At 35.5% G+C, this 24,859-nt stretch overlaps 2 protein-coding genes across 4 annotated transcripts in view; both read right to left on the bottom strand.

The window, feature by feature from the left end:
• Nucleotides 1-14,240, bottom strand: part of TXNDC11 (thioredoxin domain containing 11) — a 55,632-nt gene extending 41,392 nt beyond the window's left edge. Inside the window, exons 1-4 of one of the 3 annotated variants that reach the window (XM_031944541.1) lie at nucleotides 13,946-14,240; nucleotides 10,059-10,275; nucleotides 8,269-8,366; nucleotides 3,756-3,885 (exon numbers count right to left, since the gene is read on the bottom strand). In XM_031944541.1, the coding sequence (XP_031800401.1) occupies nucleotides 3,756-3,885; nucleotides 8,269-8,366; nucleotides 10,059-10,275; nucleotides 13,946-14,190 (690 nt within the window). In that variant the 5' untranslated portion in view covers nucleotides 14,191-14,240. Of the gene's footprint in view, nucleotides 1-3,755; nucleotides 3,886-8,268; nucleotides 8,367-10,058; nucleotides 10,276-13,945 lie in introns of those variants that run through there. The other 2 variants (XM_031944529.1, XM_031944536.1) reach the window with 2 other exon arrangements.
• Nucleotides 14,241-20,721: 6,481 nt separating this feature from the next.
• ZC3H7A (zinc finger CCCH-type containing 7A) overlaps nucleotides 20,722-24,859 on the bottom strand; it is a 60,942-nt gene continuing 56,804 nt past the window's right edge. The window contains exon 23 of the mRNA XM_003761691.4: nucleotides 20,722-22,055. Coding sequence (XP_003761739.1) covers nucleotides 21,866-22,055 — 190 coding nt within the window. The 3' untranslated portion in view covers nucleotides 20,722-21,865. The remainder of the gene's footprint in view (nucleotides 22,056-24,859) is intronic.

Here is a 24,859-nt window from a genome sequence, read left to right as displayed (position 1 = left end):
TTCGTTTGTGTGATCACCATATTATATATATCTATCACATGCTAGTCTGAACTCAACTTGATATTGATACCTGCATAAAATTTTTAAAGCAACATTTAAAAGCGCTACTTGAAAGTAAATCACTAATAACAAAGGCAAAAATGATTGTACATATATCATCTATATTAAACTACCTGCCTTCTTAAAGAAGTGGGAGGGCAAAGAGAAAGGAAAGAATTTGAAACTCAAAATTCTTTGTTGAATATTTTTATGTGTAATTGAAAAAAAATTAAAATTAAATGTAAAAAAAATAGACAAAAAAATTTCTTGGGTAAAATTTATCATAAAAACATTAATTGTTTCATCAGCATTTAGGGATCAAAATATAATCAATATACAAATTCAAATTTATGAGAAAGTGTTCAAAAAACTTTTTTTTTTTGCTGATGCAATTGGGGTTAAGTGACTTGCTCAGGGTCGTCACATTGCTAAGAAGTGTTAAGTGTCTGAAACCAGATTTGAAGTCAGATCCTCCTCACTTGAAGGCTGGTGCCCTATCCACTGTGCCACCTAGCTACCCCGTGTCCAAAAATTTTTAAGTCCTCCAGGAAATTCTTTAAAAACATTCAATTTTAACTGGTATTTATAGCAGACCATTGATCCTATCATTTCTCTTTAAGTAACACTCATGAACCTCTCTACCTTTATTTCCTCCCTATCTCAACAGTAACTCAAAAATATTATTAGAACTGGAAGCTACTTTGTATTTTTATATATCCTCTTCTGTGAATAGAAAGTATAAAAGCATGTATCATCTTCATACAGGTCCCTCATTTATACTACAAGATTGTAATGATGTCACTCACCCTTTAGTCTTCTCTTCTTTAGGCTAAATTATCCTAATTTCTTTAACCTTTCCTGATAGGACCTGTTTCTTCTCACTTTGATCATTTTTGCTGTTTAGACACTGTAGAGGAAAGAGCACTTGACTGTGAATCATTCTACCACCAACTGGTGGTGTAATCTTGGGCAATTCACAACCTCTCTCATCTAGAAATGAGGTGGTGATCTTTAAGGTTCCTTACAGTGGTAAAACACTATATAATCTTTGGATCCTAAAGCAAAAATCGTTCTGCTATATCAATTGGGAAAAACAAACATGAATTAATGAATTTTTATTATAGAATCTTAATCTTTTTTTTTTTAAACAAATTTTAAAGAAATGGTAGTGTTTTGTTTTTCTTTCAAGCATAGAATAACTAACAATTGAATAGCTACTTAGGAAAACTTTAATGAATAGATAAGAATGACTTATAATTAGTATGTTAATATAATTGATTTTTTTAAATTAAGGAAATTTTGGGGAAAATGCTTAATATTCTTAGCAAACTAATTTTTTCCACGTGTAGTATAAATACAATAAAAAGTCTGAATTCTCATAAATTATAAATCAGCAGGTAGCATATGACTTTATGAGGTTTTATGGAACTTTGTAGTTTCTATTAACCTATATTTCTGTATATTTCTCCTATGTAAGAATATCTACCAATTGTATTTAGGATAGAATCGAAGGATTTTAAAGTTGGGAATCTTTGGAGATTATCTAATACAAACTTCCAATTTTTTATACAGGAAGAAACTGAGACATAAAGAGACTATGTAATTTAGTCAAGATTACATATCTCACAAGCAAGATTCCAATTCAATGTCCTGACTCTAAATCCAATACTTTTTCTAATACTCTACAATACTGTCTTTAATGAACACCGTCTAATATTTGTAAAAATTGTTTATATCTGCTCTGTCTCCATTTCTCACTTTCACTTATCAATCCCAAATTATTTGACAAACTCTCATCTTATCTCTAACAACGATAATTTATTTGCCAAATCCAAAAGGACTTTTTTAACTCAAATACTCAACTTTTCCATAGACTTGACATTACTTACCACCCTCTCCTTTTGAATATTCACTCTTTGAGTTTTCATGGTATTTTTATTTTTCTAACCTGATTTTACACTTCTTTCTAGTCACCTTCACCAGATTCTCATCCATGTCCTGATTGTCATCAAACTGTGGGTAAAGCTCAAGGCTCTGTTCAAGGCCCTTTTCTCTTCTCCTTCTCTACACTTTCATCTTTTCATTTGGTAACCTCATCAGGTCCCACTGATTCACAACCTCTCTCATCTAGAAAATGAGGTGGTGATCTTTAAGGTTCCTTACAGTTCTCTAAGCAGATGAATCCTAAAAAAATATATATATGCAGCCTTAAACCTCTCCCCAGAGCTCAAGTGCCTACAAATCATTTAAAACTTGATAGCCTCAGATATTTCAAATTCAGGCTAAAACAGATCTACTACTCCAAGTTCATCCTTCTGACCATTCCTATTTTTGTCAAGGATATCAATTATCCTTCTAGTCATCAAAGTTCACAACCTCAGAATTATCCTTGCCTTCTCTATCAACCTCACTTCCACACATATAATCAAATTGCCAGTTCTATTTGTTGTACCTTTACAAAAACTTGTGCATGAGTTCCATTTTCATTCACATGACCAAAGGTCAGGTCCTTATCAACCAAGATCAGAACTGTTCCATTAACTTCTTTATGCTCTTACTTCAAGCTTTTTTCCTCTCTAATCCATCTTCCATTGATGGATTTGATGAAACTGATAGTACTAAAGCAGATGTCTGACCACATCACTCCCCAGCTCAAATAGCTTTCTACTGGTTCTAGGAACAAATAAAAACTCCTTTTCATAATCTGGCTCCAGCCTACTTTTCCAAGATTATTATATGGTGCTCCCTTCACTTACTCTATAGTCCAACCAAATTGGTCTTCTTGATGTTCTGAAAACAAAATATTTCATCCCCTGCCACAATGGTTTTCCCCTGGTTCTCCTTCATGCTTTTAAGGCACTCTACTTCTTCCTCACTTCCAAGTCTCAGGATCCCTAATGTACTTGAAAACTCAGTTCATTTCCTATATAAAGCCCTTCTTGATTCCCTTCTACTATACCCTCAATTTATTTTGTCTTCACTTTGTATGCATTTATGTGTATATGTTTTTACATCAAGAGAATCTTGGCTCCTTGAAGGCAGGAAATATTTTGTTTTTGACTATATATTCTTTGTACATAGTAAGAGCCTTTGGCACAAATAGATACTTAGTAAATTACTTGTTAGTACATTAGTCGCCCAGTGGTTAATTATCACATAACTAATGTTAATTCATTTACTAGTAATAGAAAATGTAGTATGTAAAGGAGAGAGGGAGAAATAAAACTACATATGTCAACCACTCTAGGAATCTGTTAAGTAGAGGTGAACTTCCCCAAAGTTAAAAATGCAATAAAAGCATTTTTGTGGAAAACAGAAATTAATCTATAATTTATACATCGAAACCTAGATATATAACAAAATTCTACAGAATTAACAAAATTTTAGGCTCCACAATTTTCAAATAATCTACTTTACTTCTAGATGTCAACAAGCTAAAAGTTGTCAGAATTATTACTGGCAGAAATAAGTTCTGATAAGATTTTATAACTATTTCATTATGAAATACAAAAAAGTTTAGCACTGGAAGAAAGTGTCAAAGATTAGTACTTCTGGAATTATCTAAATGGGATTTTACTCATCAATTCTGAATGCAGTTCTATTTTCTAACTGCTGCAAATCAGAAGCTATGAACAGACATTATTATTTTATAACAAGTAAGAGAAAGTAAAGACTTCTGACATTAGAGAGGAAAAAAATCAATATGAAATAGATACCTCATAATTTGAGAGAAAATCTAGTAATTCTGACCGAGCGGGGATGTAGAGAAGTGGTGTCATCACCCGGCGAACAAACTTCTCAATATAAACAGCACGCAAGGGGCCTTTGTATTCAATTGGTCCAAAACTAGTGCCAAAAAGGAAGGGAAAAAAAAAAAACCATACCATGCATTAAGCTTGTAACGCACAAATGAAATCATCAGCGTAAAGTGAGAAGCTCTTACTTTATACAGTGCAGGCATTTTTAGAGACAACCTGCATTATCCCACGAGATGATGGGAGGATAGTATAGCACTTATAAATAATGATTATACATAAGATATATTGACTGTTTAACTAACACTGCTATTACTCTATTATGAAATGGACTAATAAAAACTGAACTTCTATAAAAAATATTCTATTCTCCAAACATCATTAAGTAATTAGCAGAATATTTCATATTTTAAGAAATACAGCACCAGCAAATAACCAACTAGCTGCTCCAAGAGGATTTACAGCACCCTTTCAGAAATTAAATTTAAAAATTTTTCATTAACATAACAAAGCAAAACCAAAATATATACAATGCAAGCTACTTCATATAACACAGAAATAAAAGCAGTTCACATTTATATAGCAGTTGAAAAATTTACACATAGTTTCTCATTTGACCCTCACAATCACCTCAAGAGGTAGGTATTATTATCATTCCTATTATAGAGACAAAGAAACAGCCTCAGAGAGTAAGAGATTTCCCCAAGGTCACATAACTATGTAGGTATCTGAGGTGGGATTTAAAACTGGGTATTCCTAATCCCAAGTCCAACACTTTTACCCACCATGCCATGTTCTCTCTTGAAGGAATCCTAGCTATTGTGCATATTAACAAAGATTTTGAAATATATATTTTTCAAAAGTAACATAGTTCAATAAAATAGTTTACAAATATGAAGACCTGTTAACTGCTTTAACTGTATTCATGTAAGTTGAATTAATTTATGGTTCAGCCTTCAAAACAAGTTACCACATAATCTGGAAATATCTTTTCAAGTCAATAGATTTTGCTTAATATTTTTCAATCTAACAATATATTAGAACAATCTGGATGCCTCATTACAAAACTTATAGAACTCCCAGAATGCAAGATATAGATAGGATATTTTACCAAATTTACCACATCATGGGACCAACTGTCTCCAAGGGCAATTTTTTCACAGGGAATAATTTGAAAAATATTTGTTTCAGCCCAACTTAAATCTTTATGTCTAGTACCATGAAGTACACAACAACCCTGTGAAGTAAATATTAGAGGTACTATGATCCCCATTTTACAGCTAAGAAAACCAGATAAATGGCACTTATAGAGTAACTTTAAAGTTGGCACTATGTTCTGCTGTAATAAAACAGGAAACTACTACATATAACAGAGTACTTGTTGCTACAAAATTCATTATAAATATTGATACTAGTACTTGAGTTATATTTGCAATTACTACCAGCCAACACTGCCCTAGACAATCTAGTTTGAAATAAACATGCCTGAGATCTTGAGTTGTAAGTAAGTATATAGAGATAGTCAGGAACACGCAAGGCCCCTACCTACGAAACACTGAGCAAGTCACCTCACCCTGTTTGCTCGTTTTCTCATTTGTAAAAAGAACTAGAAGAGAATATCAAAGTAGTCCAATGTCTCTGTTAAGAAAACCCTAAATAGAGTTATGAGGAATTAGCCACAACTGAAACAACTAAACAATAACAACAAAAGTTTATAAGAAACAATATGTTGTGTTTTAACATATATTGGATTACTTGACATCAAGGGGAGGTGGTGGGGGGAAGGGAGGAAAAATTGGAACACAAGGTTTTACAAGGCTTAATGTTGAAAAATTATCAATGCATGTTTTAAAAATTAAAAAGCTTTAATAAAAAATTTTAATGTTAAAAAAAAAGAAACAATATGTTGGTTCTTAAGGGCCTTAAGAATTTTCATATTCTAAAATGAAAAAATATATTGACTGACCAATTGTTAGAAATATTGTAGAGAAAGTCACGTTTCAATCAACAGTCTCTTCCAACTCACAACACTATTATAAAAGGCAAAGAGCATCACCATACTATTAATTCAAAACTGAACTAATTTGACCCAATATAGCAGAGTGGATCGAGGATTCAAAAGTTAAAAAAAAAAAAAAAAAAAAAAAAAAAAGATCTGGGGTTCCAATCCCACTTCTACTATCCCAACTATTACTATATGACCATGTGTAAGATATAGAATCCTACTTTCCTACTTTCCTAATTTGTAAAATGGAAGTAATAATAGGGAAAGAGGAAGGGAATTAACAATTATGTAACTAAGCATACCAGACACAGTGCTTTATAAATATTATCTCTTTTGATGCTATACTTATTAATACCTATAGTGTCCACCACACAAGGTTATTGTAAGGCTCAAATGAGATACTATATGAAAAGTACATTACAAACTTTAAAAGTGCCCTTTAAATTATTATTTATAATAATACTTAACATTTGTAACAGGTTAAGTTATTAAGCTTGCTATAGAAACATAGCCCTCACAGCTATACAATTCAGCTTCTATTTTTACTGCTAAACCTTGATTACATAATTTTTTTTTTTATTATAGTAACTTTTTATTGACAGAATCCATGCCAGGGTAATTTTTTTTACAACATTTTGATTACATAATATTTACTTAGTAGTCTTGAATTTAAATGGAATTCCGTACCTTGAATTTTATCTTTAAGATCTGACACACCTTAATGGACCTTCATCTAGGATATATCCAATAACTGTGGATATGCCCCAAAGCTCCCTCTTCGTTTCTCTTCTCTTTTCATTCTATATTCTCACACTGGCTTGGTGATCTCACCAGCTCCCATAGATACGAGTACTTTATGAAGATCATTACCAGATCTCTCTAATCAAATCTAGCTTCCATACTGAACTAAAGTTCCATATCACCAACTGCCTTTTGAGTATCTTGAAGCAGAGCTCCTATAAAGCATCTAAAAACTCAACATGTTCAAAAAAGAAATCACCTTTCCCCTAAAGTTCTTTCCTCTTTCAAACTTTCTCACAGAAGTTTAGGCACTACTATCATCTCAGTCAAACAGGTTTGCAATCTTAGTGTCAATCTTAACTCTCCTTTCACATATCCAATCTGTTGTCCAGACTAGTCATTATTATATCCACACATATTTTCTTTAAGTCCTCTTCTCTTTATTGACACTGCCACCATCCTTGCACAGGCTTTCATTTCCTCACACCTAAATAACTGCAGTAGTGTTCTGATTGGTTTTCCTATCTTCTCAGTTCTCTTTCTTCTTCAATCTATCATTTGCCAAAGCACAGGTCTGAAAAAGACTCTTTTACCTCTGACACCTGATCAAGACTCACTTCAAATGCTACCTTCTACAGGAGACCTTTCCCAGGTTTCCTGTCCCTACTCATTCCCCTTGCCCCTGGCATCCTACTAATGCCTTCTTTCTGAGATTATCTTTCATCTTATATATACATAGTTGTTGAATAAGGCTTAATAAAGGCTTGTTCGAAACTTAACAAAGCATTCCCTAATTGCACTTTAATCTGAAAGTTTAAGACAGCAGGACTCAAAATATTGGCCAAGAAAATAAAGTTGGCCAACAACTTCAAAATAAAACTAACTAAACTATATTACAAATTTAATTGCATAAAAAATTAATTGCATGATTATCTAAAGAGAAATGATGAGGTAATGAATCCATCTATCATTTATTATCACTTCTTTAGAAAACAATAATGTTCCATGACCATTCTTTTTTAAAAACAAAACTTATGCTTGAAGCATGAGAGTACAAAAATGAAAAATGGCATTTTGTTTTTAAAAAAGAAGAGACTCTGCTTATAAGAGATAGCAAACTATCATTAGTGGAAAAATTCAAGATAAAAATAAAAAGATTTTCCCAATTCAATTTTACTTTTAAGTATGCCACCGATTACAATAAACTTCATACTAGTTGAGCCATTAATAAATACAACAAAGTATTACATTTGAAAGTATAACAAAATACTTTAATAACAGCATTCTAAGATAAAATAATTTCCATAAAAATGCCTGATATTATTTGCTGATTTTCAAATATATATACATATATATATCATAAACAATGTTACAAGAACAGTTAGTTGCAAAATTTATAAAAGGGATGGGAAATATAATGATGCTCATGAAAAATAATATCACTGGGCTCAAGCAATGTGTTAGATTATCTCTCACCATCAGATCTATATAATGGATGATATATAAGAGAGTTTCATCATATCACAGATGGCTGTGGTTACAGTTAAATTAAGCAATTGTTAATTATATGCAAGAATGCATAATATACTAATGATGTGATTTTGAAAGGTTATCAGGGTAACAACATACAGGATATTTGTTCTTATATTTTACTGCCTCAAAACATTATCAAAACTAATCCTTATATTAGAAAACTAATTCCAATTGAACTTTGAATGAAAATCTTACCTCCGATGGTACAGATATATTACAGGAAAGTAAAAGAAGTGTTTCTGTTTTCTGCATTTCCCTTGGTTCCACCAACAGTTAACTGCCACAAACAGCACCTATAGAACAATTTTCAAGTAACTATGAATTGGAACATCTGAAAAGAAAGTTTTTAAAGTTAAAGTTTTTTTTTAAAAAAAGATGAAAATATTGTGCCATTCAAATGGCAGGGCACCATAAACTAGTGAAAAATTAATGAAACATATATGTCCTAACTGAGCACTCAAAGAACATTCATTTTAAAGACAAGATAATTCAGAGAAGAATTGCTGTTATTTTTAACAAACCACTGGCCTTATCTTTAAAAGCTAAACAAATAACATATTTGTATTGAAATTTACTATAAAAAGAGAAACATCTGACATTAATGAGATAAGTACATAAGTAAATTGGCCATTTGAGATTAGAAAAAAAGTTCTACAAGGAACACACTTTAAAAAAGATTTTTTGGCTCATTAAAAAAAAAAAAAAACTCTCTCATTGCTTTATTAAACTCATTTTTTGGCCCAAAAGTCAGTATTTATTAAGGACTTAATATACTAGAGATACAAAAATATAGTACCTAATCTCAAGGAATTTATATTCTAATGAGAGAAAGCAATATATTAAAAAAGGGGGTAAGTGAAAGAGGGAAGATAGTCATCTGAGAATATAATGGTTAAATCCAGAAAAGTATGGCTCATTTCCCTTCCCTTTGAAATCCCTTCCCCAAAATGGAAGTGCTAGAAGAGTTCACCAATGGGAGTATTACTATTCAATGTGATCATCTAACGTTACTCAACCTTTACGTTTCCGCCTTATTTGTGCATTAATTCTCTTTGTTCACACCAGATTTATGCAGCCAACCTGGCATTCATCATTCTTTTTCAAAGGATGCTAAATGCCTGTCTCCAAGCCTTTGTATTGGCTGTCCATCTACCTCTCCCTCCCCTCATTTCTGGATACACTTCCTCATCACTGCCTCTCAAAATCTCTGATTGCCTTCAAAGCTCAGTTCAAGCACCACCTTCTCCATGAAACCTTTCCTGATCTCCCAAGTCTTCTCCCTCCCCAAATTATAATATACCTATACACAGAGAGACATCACCACCCCAAAGAAATTTAAGCTCCTAGAGGGCAAGGTCCATTTCATCTTAGTCTTTGTATCCCTAGCATTTGGCACTGCAGGTATTTAATAAATGCTCACTGACTTTTTCCTAAATGACTTTTGATTTTCCAAAAATCAAATGCATCTTAAAAGACAAGACATTTCTGTCACTGAACTTTTCAAACAATGTTCTCAAATTCTTGAAGGTAATTAAAAAAAAAAAAAGTTTTAACAATGTTTCAAGAATGGTAGCACAGCCTAGGGAGAGGACTTTGGAATGTATAACATATTTTAAGGCACATTAGTCCTTTTATTTATGAATACTTAACTTAAAACTTAAAGGCAAAATGGCAGTTAGGGTCAGCCATGTAGAATGCCATTTTCCCCCCTCCAGTTTAGGACACCTGGGGAACTACAGAAAATCTTTAACTTACCTGTGGTATATCTCCCTTTCTTTCTTTTAACCCAACTATCCAATGGTGCCTCTGTCTTCCAAGGCTGCTGCTAGATTAACTACTGACATATACATTTTTTTTTTTAATAAAATGAAAGCAAAATTATCTCTAAGCTTTTTAAAGACTCTTAAGGTCTCTTTATAATTCAAATTTTAAAATTCTGTGATTCTAGAATAGTTATTTTCCCAAAGTATCTTCATTGGCATTACCTGGTCTGCAAGCCTGCTTGCTACTTGTTCAATTTCTCCCTTTGCAGCAATGGACTGTCCACACCATGGAGCATAAAAAAACAACAATACCACTTCTGAATCTCGACGAATATATTCTGCATAGTCCAACTGTCCTTGGAAGAGGTCAAGAACAGGAGATCTCGAAGAGAAGAAATTTACTGGTGGTTTTGCTGGTATTATCACATCTTTTGCACGACTAAAAAAAATCCCCACAAAAAAATTAGAATATTTCATATCAATGAACTTTAGTTACAAGAAAAATTTAAAGCAAATTCAATCTTTAAAAAGGTGCCCTTGATTGGAATAACTAAATGAGGTCATGAAGGGGCACTGTCACTAACCAATCTAATATTTTATATTAAAACAATAATTGAGAATAGTATGTTACTTTTAAAAGTAACATTTTATTATACTTTTAAAAACCAACAACTTTGTTGTCACTTCCAAATGACTCTCCTACCACAGAATTTCCTTTGTAACAAAAGTTTACAACCATGAACAAATACATTGGACAAGTTTAACAACATGTCTCATTCTATATCTATATTCCACAATTGTAAAGAAAAAGGAGGCAGGAAGTCTTCAATAATCTTCTAAAGTCAATATTGGCCATATGTGGTATCAATATAATCATTAGATAATTCTTTGAAATTAAGCAATACAATAAACATTTTACACCTTTCTCACTCCAAAAATTCTAGAAGGCTAGAAGAGTTTTTAATAATTAGCCCATGTCTTATCTTCTCTCACATATGCTAATCAGAATCAAAAATGATAATAAACATTGCTTGAGGAGACAGTATCCCAGAAAATGAAAAAAAAAAGTCAATTAACTGCAAAATGCCATAACTATGAAAATTACAGCATTGTTCAATAAATGAACGATATATCATAAATGTTCATCTTAGCAAACAGTATACTTATGAAACCTGAGAAAGTTCAGTATACAGAATACATTTACACTGTGCATTAGGATAAAGAATTGTGACAATATTACATTGGAATATACAACATTCCAGATACAAGATATTATGTTTTAAGATTGAAGAGGGGTCTTTTCAATAGACAGGAACTGTCCTTTTAAACAGAACTTAGACTTAAGTTCCCCAGCTTTTAGCACAGTATCTACTAGTAATACATTCTTGCCATTTGATTCTCAATACCAAAATTTCAAAATGGTTTATGGGTAGTCAAAATAAGTGTTATAAAGTCTATATATACTTTACTCCTAAAAGTATTCTTTTCAAACTCTCCTAGATGCTACCTTTGTTTTACAATGACATAATTTGATCACGTAGCTCATATACCGAGACAATGAAAAAGTGCTTTTGAAGGCAGATTCTCTGAGAAGTGAGAAATAACTGCCAGAAATTAAGAGAAGATATAGAAAAACTATAAGAGGTTATAAGAATTCAAAAGGCCATTGAGAACACAAATATTCTCTACACATCAATTCTTATATTATAGCCCATTTTTTAAAAATGACATTACCCTTATTTATTGAAACATGGTTAATTTTATTGGGTACTCTTTGTTTAAGGGGACAGGGAATATATATTCATACATTTGTAAGGTATTTCTATCAAACTGACATTTCCTCTGTGTCAATTATTCCTTCAAGGCAGGTCTCATGCTCTACAACTAAACCAATGGTATTCAAGAATTGGTGTTGGGCAAAATTTTATCACACTGAAACCAACCTGGTAATTTAAATTTTTTTGAACCTAGCTAAGTTGGATCCTGAAATACAGGCATAGATATAGTTCATCACTAGCTCCATAATCAAAGCTGTGCAGTTTGGTAAGATTTGCCAGAGTTTGTGCTCAGCCACAAATCTACTGTAACTTCCATATCATGATGAGGCTTTGGAAAATGGCTTTAGCAAATAATTTCCATCAAAAATGGCTAAATCACATTTTTAAAAAAATTGGTATTTAAATGACATGTTCCTGGACTGTGCTGGCAAATGAGGCATTATTAAACTTATTTCCAAAATAAAAAAGAACCAAGATATTTGTTTATTCTAATTTTTTGTTATAAAAATTGTTGATCAGGTAATGTCTGTTACAGTTCCTTAGATCTATATAACACCTTTCTTCTCCCTATTTCAAAATGCTTTCATAAAATCATACATTAAAACCTAGAAGGGACCTTAAAGGTAGGACCCTCTAGTCCTACCTCCTCATTTTACAGATGAAACTCAGAGAGGTCAAATGACATGCCTAAAATCATATAAGTCCTCACCTACAGATTAGAACTTAAGGTGGACTTCTCAGTCCAAAGTCAATGGGTTCTTTTCCACTGTACTCGGGCACACACTTATTTCAAAATGTATCTTTAGCTAAAAGGGGATAAGCATTCTTAAACCTCAATTTTGCAAACAGGAAGCAAAGAGAAGTTAAGCAACCTGGTTTTCCTTCAAGACAGCTCAAATCCCACCTTCTTCAAGAGTCCTGTATCCTCCAACCACTATTTCAGTTTCTCATCTTGAGGATTATCTTCCACGTGTGCTGAATGTACCTGGTTATTTATATTTCTTCCCCATTAAAATGTAAGATCCTTGAGCCCAAGTTGTTTCTGCCTTTTTCTGAACCTTTTAAATATATTGACTGAATGTAATGACTAAGATTATGTAATCAATTAGTGGGTACTGAAAGGATGACAATGGAGAAATGGACAGGACCTCTCTGACAGGAAAAATAAACCAGAGAAGCAACCTCATCCACTTCAAATGTATATGACCAAGTATTGAATAGAAGTTTGATAGTCTCGCTAATTTACAAGAAAAGTTGGACACAATGAAGGGTTTTTACTTCCCCAAACTTGAGAACTCCTACTTCCTCTATATGGAAAGAAAAGTTCAGAGGAGGGAAGAAAAATCAAGTGATAGTAATATTAGTTGGAGGGAGGGATGGCAAGAAGAGGGAAGAGCAAGAGGTATCCGATTGTATTCCTGATTTAGGATGACGTGTGTATTAGAGACAGGGCAAGAGAAAGAGGGGGGAAAATAGATGGGTAACAGAAACAGAGATTAAGATCAATTGGGACAATGTGGGGGGAGGCAACAGATAGACAGATAAAAGAGACGGATAGGATGTCAATAAAGAGATGGAAATAACAGGAAGGGGCAACAGGGAGACAGTTCGGGGGAGCAAAGTAGCAGAGGCAAAAATAAAATGACAGACAAGTAATACAAAGGACGACAACAGACAGAGGGTAAGGGTGACAAAAGGAAAGGGGTCAAAAGAGAGGGAGTCAATAAAGTGACAAAGGGCAAGAGAGACAGAGGGGTAGCGACTTAAGTGGGGACAGCAGAGAGCAGAGCAACATACGGAGAGGCAATAGAGAAAGAAGGCAAACACACGGGAGAGTAACCGAAAAGGATAACTGGCAGACAGAGGAGGAACAGAAAAGAGAAGCAATAGAGAGGAGACGGCGGTAACAGCGGAGAGGCAACAGGAAGATAACTGGGGGCGGGCAGGAAAAAAAGGGAGTTAGAGAAAAAGACAGACTGGGTGACAGAGGCAGGAAGGGTGACCAATCCAATCTCCTTGTAGTTTCAGAGTCGGGCAGATGACGGCGCTCAGAATGACCGTCGGCGCTACCCTCTCTCCGGCTGAGGAGGGTCCGACTGGCAACCAAGTACCTTCCCTAGCTCCTCATGCCCGGCCTGGACTTCCCGCAGATCGAGGTCATGCACACCCCAACCCAGCGTTCCTGCCACCTGCTCCAGGTGAAGCGACTCACGAGGGAGGCAGTGCCTCCTCCGGGCGCGCTGGGACCGCCGCTGCCGAAAACGCTCCCGCCCCGGCCCGGCTGTTACTGGAGCCATCGGGGCTTCTTCCTCCCCCAGCTCCGGGCCTCACCTGCAGGTGAATTTGAGGGCCAGGAGCAGCGCGCAGCCCACGGCCACAACTCCGCACAGCAGCTCGGGCCTCCGCCGGGCCATCAGGGAGGCGCCGCGTAGCCGCCGGCAGAGGAGACCCGTAGGGCCGGGAGGGGCTGGGCGGGAGGAGCCGCCGCTGCTGCCGCCGGAGCCCTCGGAGCCCTCGCCACCGTCCCCGCCGTCTTGGTCGCCGCTGCCGCCACCGCGGCCTCCGCATAACGACATTACATTCTACCTGCCACCCGCTTTATACAGCTCAGCCGCCGCCGCCTGGGGCCGGGCAGGGAGGGCCGAGCCCGGCCTTCCGCTCCCCTATCGCACAGCCGCTAGCACTCGCTAACCCGGGGCCGCCACGTCAGCCCCGCCATCAAGCCCGCACCGGGCCCCGCCCACACCGAGCCTGCGCCCGGTCCCGCCCCAACGGAAGCCTGTGCTCCGGCCCCGCCCCCAGAGAACCGGGGTCGCGGTCCCGCCCCAACAGAATCTAGATCCGGGCTCCGCCCCTAAAAGAACCTGAATTTAGGTCTCGCTCCCACTCTCTGCGCCGTGGACCCGGCCCTACCCCCCCCCAAAAAAAAAAATCACCTAAACTCAGGCCCCGCCTCCAAGGAACCGGCGACCCAGTCCCGCCCCAACAGAATCTATATCCAGAACCTGAACCCGGAACCCGTTCCCACTGAGTTTGCGCTTGGAGCCCGGCTCTATCCCTTCACAATTTAAGATCGGCCCCTGTCCCAACAGAATTCATTCCCAGGCCTAGCTCCTACTAATCTGGAACCCGGGCCCCTCTCCGTACCTGGACGGCCCCAACAGTCAATTTCTATAACCCGGCCCCCAACGAGTGCGCGTACGGGCCAAGTAGCAGCTGGAGGGGGACCTCGCTGTCTTAGAGGGCTGCTTCTTAAGGTGTAAGGGACTTCCGGACCGGTGCTGCGTCAGTCTGCAAGTGAGAACTGGGAGGTTTGGAGAGGAATGGTGCCTAGGCTAGAGCCCTTGGCTAGGGGACCTCGGGCCGGGGTCGTCGTATTGCGCGGCCCGTTGGTCGGTGTATGAGGATGCTCGAGCCCCTGGGATCTTTGTCCCAACACGGGTTCCGGTTTTTTTAAGTACTCGGGGCGTCCCGGTAGAGGAGAGACTCGCTGTCTGACGGTCGTTGGGCTGTAGAGGAAATGGGAAAAGGGGAAGGAATAGGATAACAAGAGTTAAAACTAGAAACGTCACGGAGTTTTATGATTAGGGAATAGAAGGGATCGGGAATGGCCTATCGTCCTGTCCCATTGGTTTTCAATGAAATAGGGACCACTTTATGTGATTTGTCTTAAAGCCACCTAATTAGGACGTCCCCCCAAAAGTTAGTTTTTTTTTTAGCTTAATAATGAACTCACAATTTTGGGGTGTCTTGTATTCCAGAGAAGATTTACACAGAAGCCTTCAACACACTACACCAGAGAATCCAAGCAACCATATTGTCACAGACTGAGTTATAGGCATTAGAGCAACAAGAGAGTCTGGTTACTTTGATAAAAGGAATTAATTCTCGCTACTAAAGCATAGGCATTATATTTTACAATTACAATAAAAAAATAAACTTAAGAAGATAAAAAGATAGTTTTGTGACGAGAGGAGTGGAAGGGAATAAGGCTGCGTTTTATATTAATGCCAGGCAGGGGTCCTCAAACTACGGCCCGTGGGCCAGATTCGGCGGCTGAGGACATTTATCCCCCTCACCCAGGGCTCCTTAGTTTATTTAAAGGCCCACAAAACAAAGTTTTTGTTTATACTATAGTCCGGCCCTCCAACAGTCTGAGGGACAGTGAACTGGCCTCCTATTTAAAAAGTTTAAGGACCCCTGAAAGGGAAATATTTTTAAAGACTAGGTATTTTTTTAAAGTTCTTTTTAAGACTGGATACTTGTTTTTTTAAACTGCTCGACCCACTCGTTTCCCCTAAGTCCTATTAATGAACGTAGACACCATATGGCAGAATCATTATAGGATCAATGCTATTTTTATATAGCCAATGAATGATGTTTTCTGTCTGCATATTGTTATGCAGACAAATCTGCATGAATCTCTCCCTGGAGATTGGCTGGAAAGTAAAACACAATGAACTCAGATGGAAATCGGTTGGCAAGGGAAATACAAACAGCAATGCCCATAGCCAAAGGGGATTTCACCATAACTGACCCAGATCTAAATTGAACCAATTTAACATGTGGCACTCAGCTCATCACACTTTCCAGTTATCTGTAAATGAGTTGCAGTTTCAAAGTCTAGAATATTACAACATAGCTTTAAAAGTAATATGAGGGGCAGCTAGGCCACGCAGTGGATACTAGCCCTGAAGTCAGGAGGACCTGAATTAAATTGGATTTATTGGAATTATCACTTCCTAGTTGTGTGACCCTGGGCAAGTCACTTAATCCCAATTGAGAGCAAAAAAGAAAAAAAAAAGTATGAAAAACTCTTTTGAGTTAGAAACACTTTGAGGAAGTGGATTATTGGGGGAGGGGGGGAGGAGAGAGAGAGAGAGAGAAATAATTGATCCACACCCCGACTTGTACTAGGTTAACTGCTAACTTCCTTCTCAGCTCTTCCCATATGGGACTGCATAGCACAGCAGTTGCTTATCTACATCAACTGGGGAGACGGGAACTAGGTTCCACCCTGGAAGTTTCCTACAGGAGTGGTTCAAACAAAAAGTGCTTAAAAATTTATCACTGAAAAATAAAATGTCAAGGCTGAAAAGGACCTTGATGATCATGTGGTACAACTCACTCTTCCTCCCTCCTCCCCCCATTTTACAGATGAGGAAATTGAGGCTATAATATAGTATTAGTAGATTTCAGACAAGAAGCTATGCCCTACTCTTCTAGTAAGACGTCCTTCCTATTATTCCATGAGTTTTCTATCAAAATGTTAAATTTATCACCCCCCCCCCAAAAAAAATCAGAAAAATCCATGTGATCAAATGATTTGGAAAACTGAAGTTTCTATTGCTCACAAGTATAAAGTGGAATATAAATATTCATCGAGTTAAGGGAGCAGAGATTATAGTAACTGAGTGAACAGCATACAACAGGAGGCCTTTACTTTCATGATTTGATTTTCACTGGAAATAACTGAAAAGACATAACAAATATGTGGTTTTAAGTAAATCAAAACATAATTAGCACTTAAAAAGCACTTTTAAATTACAAAGAGCTTTTAATACAAATTATCTTATCCTCAATAATCCCTCAAGTAGAGAAGACTAATATTTTCTTTTTTGCAAATGATCTAAAGTGAGTCATTTGATTTACTGCACTCAGAACAATTCAGTGGAGGGTAGGAGAGGGTTTGGGCTAGGACTACAAATGCAAAATTTTTTGCAATATCCTAACCATGGCAAAAAATTTTAAGAGTTACATTTAGTTGCCTTATCTGAGGGTTTCAAAATACACATCTTGTGTGTATAGACACACTTTTAAAAAAAAGCTTATTTTCAAATATTTTCAAATTTCATATTTATTATGCATGCATAATTTTTCAACATTGACCTTTGCATAGCCTTGTGTTTCAGATTCTCCCCTTCTTCCCCCACTGCCTCCCCTAGACGACAAGAAATCCAATATATGTTATACATGTTAAAATATATGTTAAATCCAATATATATAAACATATTTATACAGTTCTCTTGCTGCACAAGAAAAATCAGATCAAAAAGGAAAGAAAATGAGTAAAAAAAAAAATGCAAGCAAACATCATCAAACAGAATGTTATGTTGTGATCCATATGCAGTTCCCATAGTCCTCTCTCTCTGGGTATAGATGGCTCTCTTCATCACAAGATCATTGGAACTGGCACCAATCATATAGATATACTTTGAAAAAGCATTTTCCAATCATATCAATCTGATTCTTACAATTTTATTGTGACTTAGTAGAGCAGGTATTCTCATAAGTTGCCAGAAACTTAAAAGTTCAAAACTGAACTTAAACCATATCTAAAACTAAACTCAACAAAACCTATTTCTGTGGAAATCACTATCTAGCATCGTATTCTCAGCATTATCCTGCTCTCTTCATGCTCTGACCACCAAATGTCCAATCAGTTAGCCAAATCTTGTCATTTTCACTTTCACATCTCTCACTTATGAAATCAGAGCCCTTTTCTCTCCCTCCCATTAGTAAATTTTGGTTACTGTCCCTATCACTTCTCACTGATTATTGCAATAGGTTCTTAATTGGACTCCTTACTTTTCACCACTTCTATCAATTGCAGATTTTTGTGGCTTCCCTATTCAAGTAGCTCCAATAATTTTCTAATGCTTCTAGAATAAAATATAAACTGTTTAACTTTTAAAGTCCTATATATCTTAGCTTTAACTAGCTTTCCCAGCCTCACTGGTAATTATCATCCCCTCTAAAATCTCCAAACTAGTTAAATTTATCTCCTCATTCCTCCTCACAACTGACACACTATCACCTGCCAGTACATTTGTTCTCACCATTATCTAGAATGCTTTCCAACTATAATTGAGTCAAGCATTTTCCTTCAAGATGTAGTTCAGAAATCACCTTTACACGAAGCGTTTCCTAATCCCAACTGATAAGTACTTGGAACCCTAACTTAATTGTATTTACTTAGTACGCATAAGTATGTACTTAGTGTGTCTATATTTTGTTTATGCTGCATGTATGTATATATGTGTATATATATATATATATATATATATAATATGTTCTTGTTTCCACCATTAGAATGTGGGAGTAGGGACCTACTCCCTTATTTGTACCTACATCCTTAGCATATAAGCATAGTGCCTGGAAACTAAACACCTAATTCTTAATTAATAAATTTTATTGAAAGAACTATTATATCTTCCAGCCATTATCAACATCTAAATAAAATAAGATTAAATAAAAATAGAGAGAGAAAAATAATGCCTTAAAGAGAAACAAAGTTGTAAGAGTGAGCATATACTGTGTTAGATATGTGTAAAAAGTGAGGAGGGTAGAATCTTACTTTGCTAACTGATGCAAAACCTAGCAAACCTACTTTGCTAACTTTGCTATTGCAAGGGAGATTGCAAACTGAATAGGATACAGCAGTCTTCTCCCCTCCCCCCCTTTTAGAGCATCAATTCAGAGTTGTTTCTGTCCACCATTTACTTTATTGCAGTCCAATTCAAGGTGCCCTATGACTTTGCTAGCAAGGTTAAATGTCAAAACTATCATGTAAGCAAGCTATTGCTTATACCTTCCAAATAGTATTGAGTTTTAATATTTTGATTTTCCCCTTAACCCTACTTCCCCTACAAAATCCACTTCAATGCAATGGAAACTCTTCTTGATGAAGATATAATTGTGACTTATGAAATATAACAAAGGCCTATTTTATAATATTCTCCCAGTGATGCTCCACAGTGACAGGGACTACTACCATAGTCCATAAAGTATTATAGTTGAAAGTCAACCAAAGGACAACAGAAAACATTAATAAAACAACATTTCAAACAATGAATTGCCCATAGGGGAAAAATTGTAAAATATTTTAAGATACAAACAGATAAGAAGGTAGTAAGCAAGATTTAGGAATACTGACTGGATGACAACATACCTGGGTTGTTCCTGGGTTGTTTGCAATCTGTCTTGGTGAAGGAAATACTCCAGCTGGATGAGATAACAAATATACTGCAAGATCATAGGGTCAAATATTTAAAACTGGAAGAGACTAAAGAAAACTAGTTTCATTAATCCCCTCATCTGAATTGAGGTCCACAGAAATGATTTCACACAGGTGTATTAAATAGCAAAACTAAGATTTGAAGTAAGATCCTGACTACTCTTCAAGGATCTAATATTAAAACTCTGGTATTACTAAAAATATACCTATAATGACCATTTTTGACTTTGTCATCAGTTCCATATAAAACATCTAAATTGCTATACAATTCCCTCAAGATTTAGGAAAAAAGATGAGTCAGTCATCTTGGAAGACAAAGAAACCTGGAATGACAAAAACAGTTCCTGAGGTTTTTCTGAAGATATCAAAGATCATTAATGACAACAGATATGTATTACTATATATTCTACCATTATGTGGTGGCTTCATCACAACCTCAACAGTCATCAGAAGTATTACATAACTAATTGGGAATAAACTGTTTTCCATATCAAATCATACCACTTCTTTTAATAAACCTTATTTCCTCATGTCCTTGACTTATACATTTTTTCTCCTTAATTATTAAAAATTACTATTTCTAATAGAAATGTTTTCAGTCTGGCAGCAGTATTGTGCAACTCTCCCAAGCAATGTTTTTTATTTATGTGGCAAGCTTCTTGTAAGGATTTCAAAGTATTTTCTAGTCTTCTCTCACAGAAAATAAATAGAAATATTTCATGGAAAAAGACAAAATGGGGATCTCAAAGATATTATATTCATTGAATTCAATTCCAAAACATTTTGTAATTGTTTCAAAAAGTCACTGTCAAAAATCTGCCCCCTACTGTCCAGCCTTTGGAAAAATACTAGACTGGTATATGTCTCAAGAATAAGTGTTCTAATGAATTTCAGTTTCAAAAGAAAGTATGTACTAGTGAAATTTTTCCTCAGTATCTTCATTAAAGTAATTGTAATCTCTGAACTTAAAAATGGTTGCTAAAAAAGACTTTAAAAAAAAAAAATCAGGTTCAAAACACTAATTAAATGCACACACAATCCTAAACATGAATTTCAAGCATCATCTATTTTTAAAGGAAGAGAGTAACAGTTTAGCAGTGAGAAGTAGTTTATTTTAATTACATTACTGCTTTATTTCAAAATAGCATGGATAAGATGGCTTCATAAATCGATATGAAAGTTGGTACTAAAAGCTAAAGATGACATAATATTGAGTTTCACCTTTTCAGAGACATCATGCATTCCTTTTAGGATAAAACATGAAACAGCACTATAGCTAATATAAGAAACTGCATGTAAGTCAATAACACAGAAGATTCTTATTCAAAAGGAAAGCATACAGAAAGAAAAAGTATCCATTCAAAAAGGCAGGTAATGTTTAAGCATTTAGTACATAATTTCCTGACTACAAAAAAAAATTGAGGAACCTTAATGTTGAATAGGAAAATAAAATATTTCCTCAATACTTTCATTAAAAAGGACTGGTCCCTCCTCCCCCCAAAAAGGCATTTATATAAAGTTTTATAACAGGCAATATTGGTCCATACAATACACAATACCAACAATACAAGTAAAATCTTTCAAAATCATTTAACAGCAAAGACCAAAAAAATCAAAATTTCAGCCAATTTTCCAAAAATTCTTAGTGCACATTTTCTTCAAGATTCTTTTCGGTAAGTGATAGTGAAACATACAAATAGAGAAAAAATACCCCATTCAACATATACTAGTGTTAAATGGTTATTTTGCTTAAAATCTTTATTAAGAAAATCCTTTTAAGCAACCTACATACAGATAAGTAGCAAACTTTATTTCTTTTTAAACAGACTCTTTCCATTAAAACACTTATATTATTTCATCCATCATTGTCTTCTTATTCCAGAACACTGGTTTATTATCTTACCTTAAAGGTCTCAGCTTAAGGACCAACTCAAGAGAGGTTTTCCTTTTCCTCATCCTTTTCCCCCCTAACAACCTTCCATCCAAAATTATGTTCAACAGATGGCAAATCGGGCATACTTTATGGCAGCCTGTCACTTTACCATCTGGTTTCATGACGGCTCAGCCAGATCTGTTAAACACCCCATTTTCATAACCACTGTAGAATGTTGTTCAGGAGGAACAATATATATGCCAATACAAGCAGAAAACTTGCAGCTTCTCTGCTACATGCTTTTGAATACTTTGAAATTTTCAGGTTGATGCTTTGATTAGGAAACATATCACTTTTAGTATTAGTTTAAATCTTTAAACAAAAAACTATATTTTCCAAAGTCATTATCATTTGGTGCAATCAAGTGATCTTTTCTGGCTTTGCTAAGCTTCATCTTTAGAACATCTCTTCGTTCTTGCCATTCATGAAGTTCAGCATTTCCATGGGCAAATTTACAGGTGTTTCCTTCGGTGCAAGTACCAGCCACATATCTGTCAAAAGAAGTTAATACTTGAAGCTTAATCAATTTGTTGTTCTATCAAATTATCACGTAAATAATCAATCAAATTTATCCTTTTACATAAGACCTTTCATAAAGATTCTTAATGCTCAAATGGTTAATGAATTGTTTCAGAATTACTGTGATCTTGATTTCAAACAAAGGTAATATAAACTGAAAGATATTTAGGGCATTGTGCATTACCAATGAAGGAAAATAAAAACTATAGGAGGCATTAAATATAAACAGTTTAAATTTTCTTGTGTATATACCACAAGAGTCTACATTTCCAATTTCCAATTGCCCCATTCCTAGAGAGCCATCCTTTATAATAAAGAATTTTAAGAATGAAGAGGAAAGTTTAGCAAAACTAACCAATATATTTTAAAAGTTTGACATTATATAAAATGCTCCCAGCTCCCACACTGTTCCCCTCCCCCCCACCTTTTCAAAGAAGTAGGAGGAGGTATCCTCTCTTATCTCTTCTTTAGGACCAACCTTGTGAATATAATTTCAAAACATTAAGTGTTTTTTTTTTAAAGTGTCATTCTTTCTACTTACATTGTTGCTATTCATTTATTTTGGTCATGTCTGATTCTGTGACCTATTTTCTTAGCAAAGCTACTAATGTGGTTTCTCATTTCCTTCTCCAGCTCATTTTACAGATGGGGAAACTGAGACAAATTAAGTAACTTGTCCAGGGTCACACACCTAATACATGCAAGAGGACAAATTTGAACTCGAAAAGATAAGTCTTCAGGCCTGGCATTCTATCCAATGGGCCACCTAGCTCCATTTACATTGTTATCAATCATGGCCAGAGGTTTACTGGCTAGATTTCTTAAGGACCACACCTCAAACCAAAACCAGTCTCACAGATAGGCCAACAATAGATTCCAGGCTAAGTCCCAATTGGTCATGGTTCAGTCCTGATTAACTCAGAGTAAACAGAAATAGCAATCATTTCTGTTTTGGCCAGAAACCCAGAAGGTCTTCCCCTTCCAGATTCACTTATTTAGATATTTTTTGATAAGGTCAAAGAGATTATTCTTTGCCTTAATTCCTATTTGGCCTTAATCACTGAATGGGTGTGGCTTCAGTCAAATTAATACCTGTTGAAGATATTAGCTTAAAAAGGTCAACGTCTCCCATTGCATCCTGGGCCATCTCAAATAGTTCTAGAGGGAAGAGTAAGTAAGGCAGGTGACCTTGCACAGCCCTCCCTCACTTCAATTTATTTGCATGTCATAGCGTCACCTGTCATGGTCCTTCTTAAAGAATGAAGGGAAAATGACAACCACCACAAGATTCTACTTATTGACATTGTAAATAGTCACCCCAGAAAATACATTAATTTATATACATACGTGCGTGTACCATGTTATATATACATATATATATATATAGTTTATCGTGGAAAATTATCCAGATAAACATGGCTAGAGAATAAAACATTTTTTTAAAAAGGTAATCTACTTATATTTCCTGGCATCTTAATAACTCTTATTTTTACATCATGTTTAATATATAGTCTCTCTCACTTCCACCATCCAACTTTTCATCCCATGCACCAATGAATTAAAAAAGAAGGGGTAAAAACAGTTGAGAAAAACAACCAACATAAATACTAGGCATGATGTAATATATGAAGTTACACATCCATAGTCTCCCCCTTCTCCAAAGGGAGAGATGGGCATTTTTCTGAACTCTTCTTTCAGGTAAAAGTTGGTCACTATAATCACACCCTCAAGTTTGGGATTTTTGTTTTGTTTACACAGTTGTAGTCATTGTATAAACTGTTTTGCTAGTTTTGCTACACTCTATCAATTCATATAGATGGCCCCAGGTTCTCAATATTCATAATTTCTTTTCATTAAATACTGGTGATCATTAAAATTACATGAAGTTGAAAATCTTTGCCATGAACAAAATCAATGCAACTGGGATAAAAATTGTTCCTTGGGTAGAAAATGTTTGCATTAAAGAACTCTAATAGAATTTGATATCAAAGCTATATAGGGAACCAATATAATAAGGCCAAGGATCATTTATCAATGGATAAGTGATCAAAGGATATGAGCAATTATCCAAAAAAATCGCAAACTATTAACAACCACATGAAAGACTTATAATAAAATCACTAAAAAAAGAAATACAAATTTTTCTGACATTTTATCTCATACCCAGAAAATTAGCAAAAATAACAACTCCTTTTCTGTCTCTAATTTTATATTCTTAGTGACTTCATCAGCTCTCATATGTTAGATCAGCATTTCTATCCAAGTAATTCACAGATCTATATATCCAGGCTAACTTTCTCCCCTAAGCTCCATCCAGTCCTATGTCAGCAATTACCTATTAGATCTTTCAGAATGAATTATCCAAATCTATCTAAAACTCAATTTGTCCAGACAGAATTCCTCTTTCCCCCCCCAAAACCTCCACATTTATAGAACTTCTCTATTTCTGTGGAAGGGATAACCACTATTCCAGTCTCTTAGGTTCATAATCTCAGAATGATCAGTGACTCTTCATTATCCATTGCTCCACATAATGAGTCACCAAATCTTGCTGTTTCTACCTCCACATCTCTTGCATTCAACCCCTTCTCTGTTCTTAAATAGCTAGCACTTTAAATTGGCCTTCATTTCCTTTCACCTGAACTTTGTTACAATAGACTCCTACAGTTCTCCATGGCTCAAAGTCTCTCTATTCCATCCTCTACACAGTTGCCAAAATGATCTTCTTTAAGCATTAGGTGTGATTGCTTTATTCAACTTGATAAATTCAATGGTT

Source organism: Sarcophilus harrisii, chromosome 1 (assembly GCF_902635505.1).
Source record: "Sarcophilus harrisii chromosome 1, mSarHar1.11, whole genome shotgun sequence".
NCBI classification, from domain to species: domain Eukaryota; kingdom Metazoa; phylum Chordata; class Mammalia; order Dasyuromorphia; family Dasyuridae; genus Sarcophilus; species Sarcophilus harrisii.
This window is presented reverse-complemented; position numbering and strand designations above follow the sequence as displayed.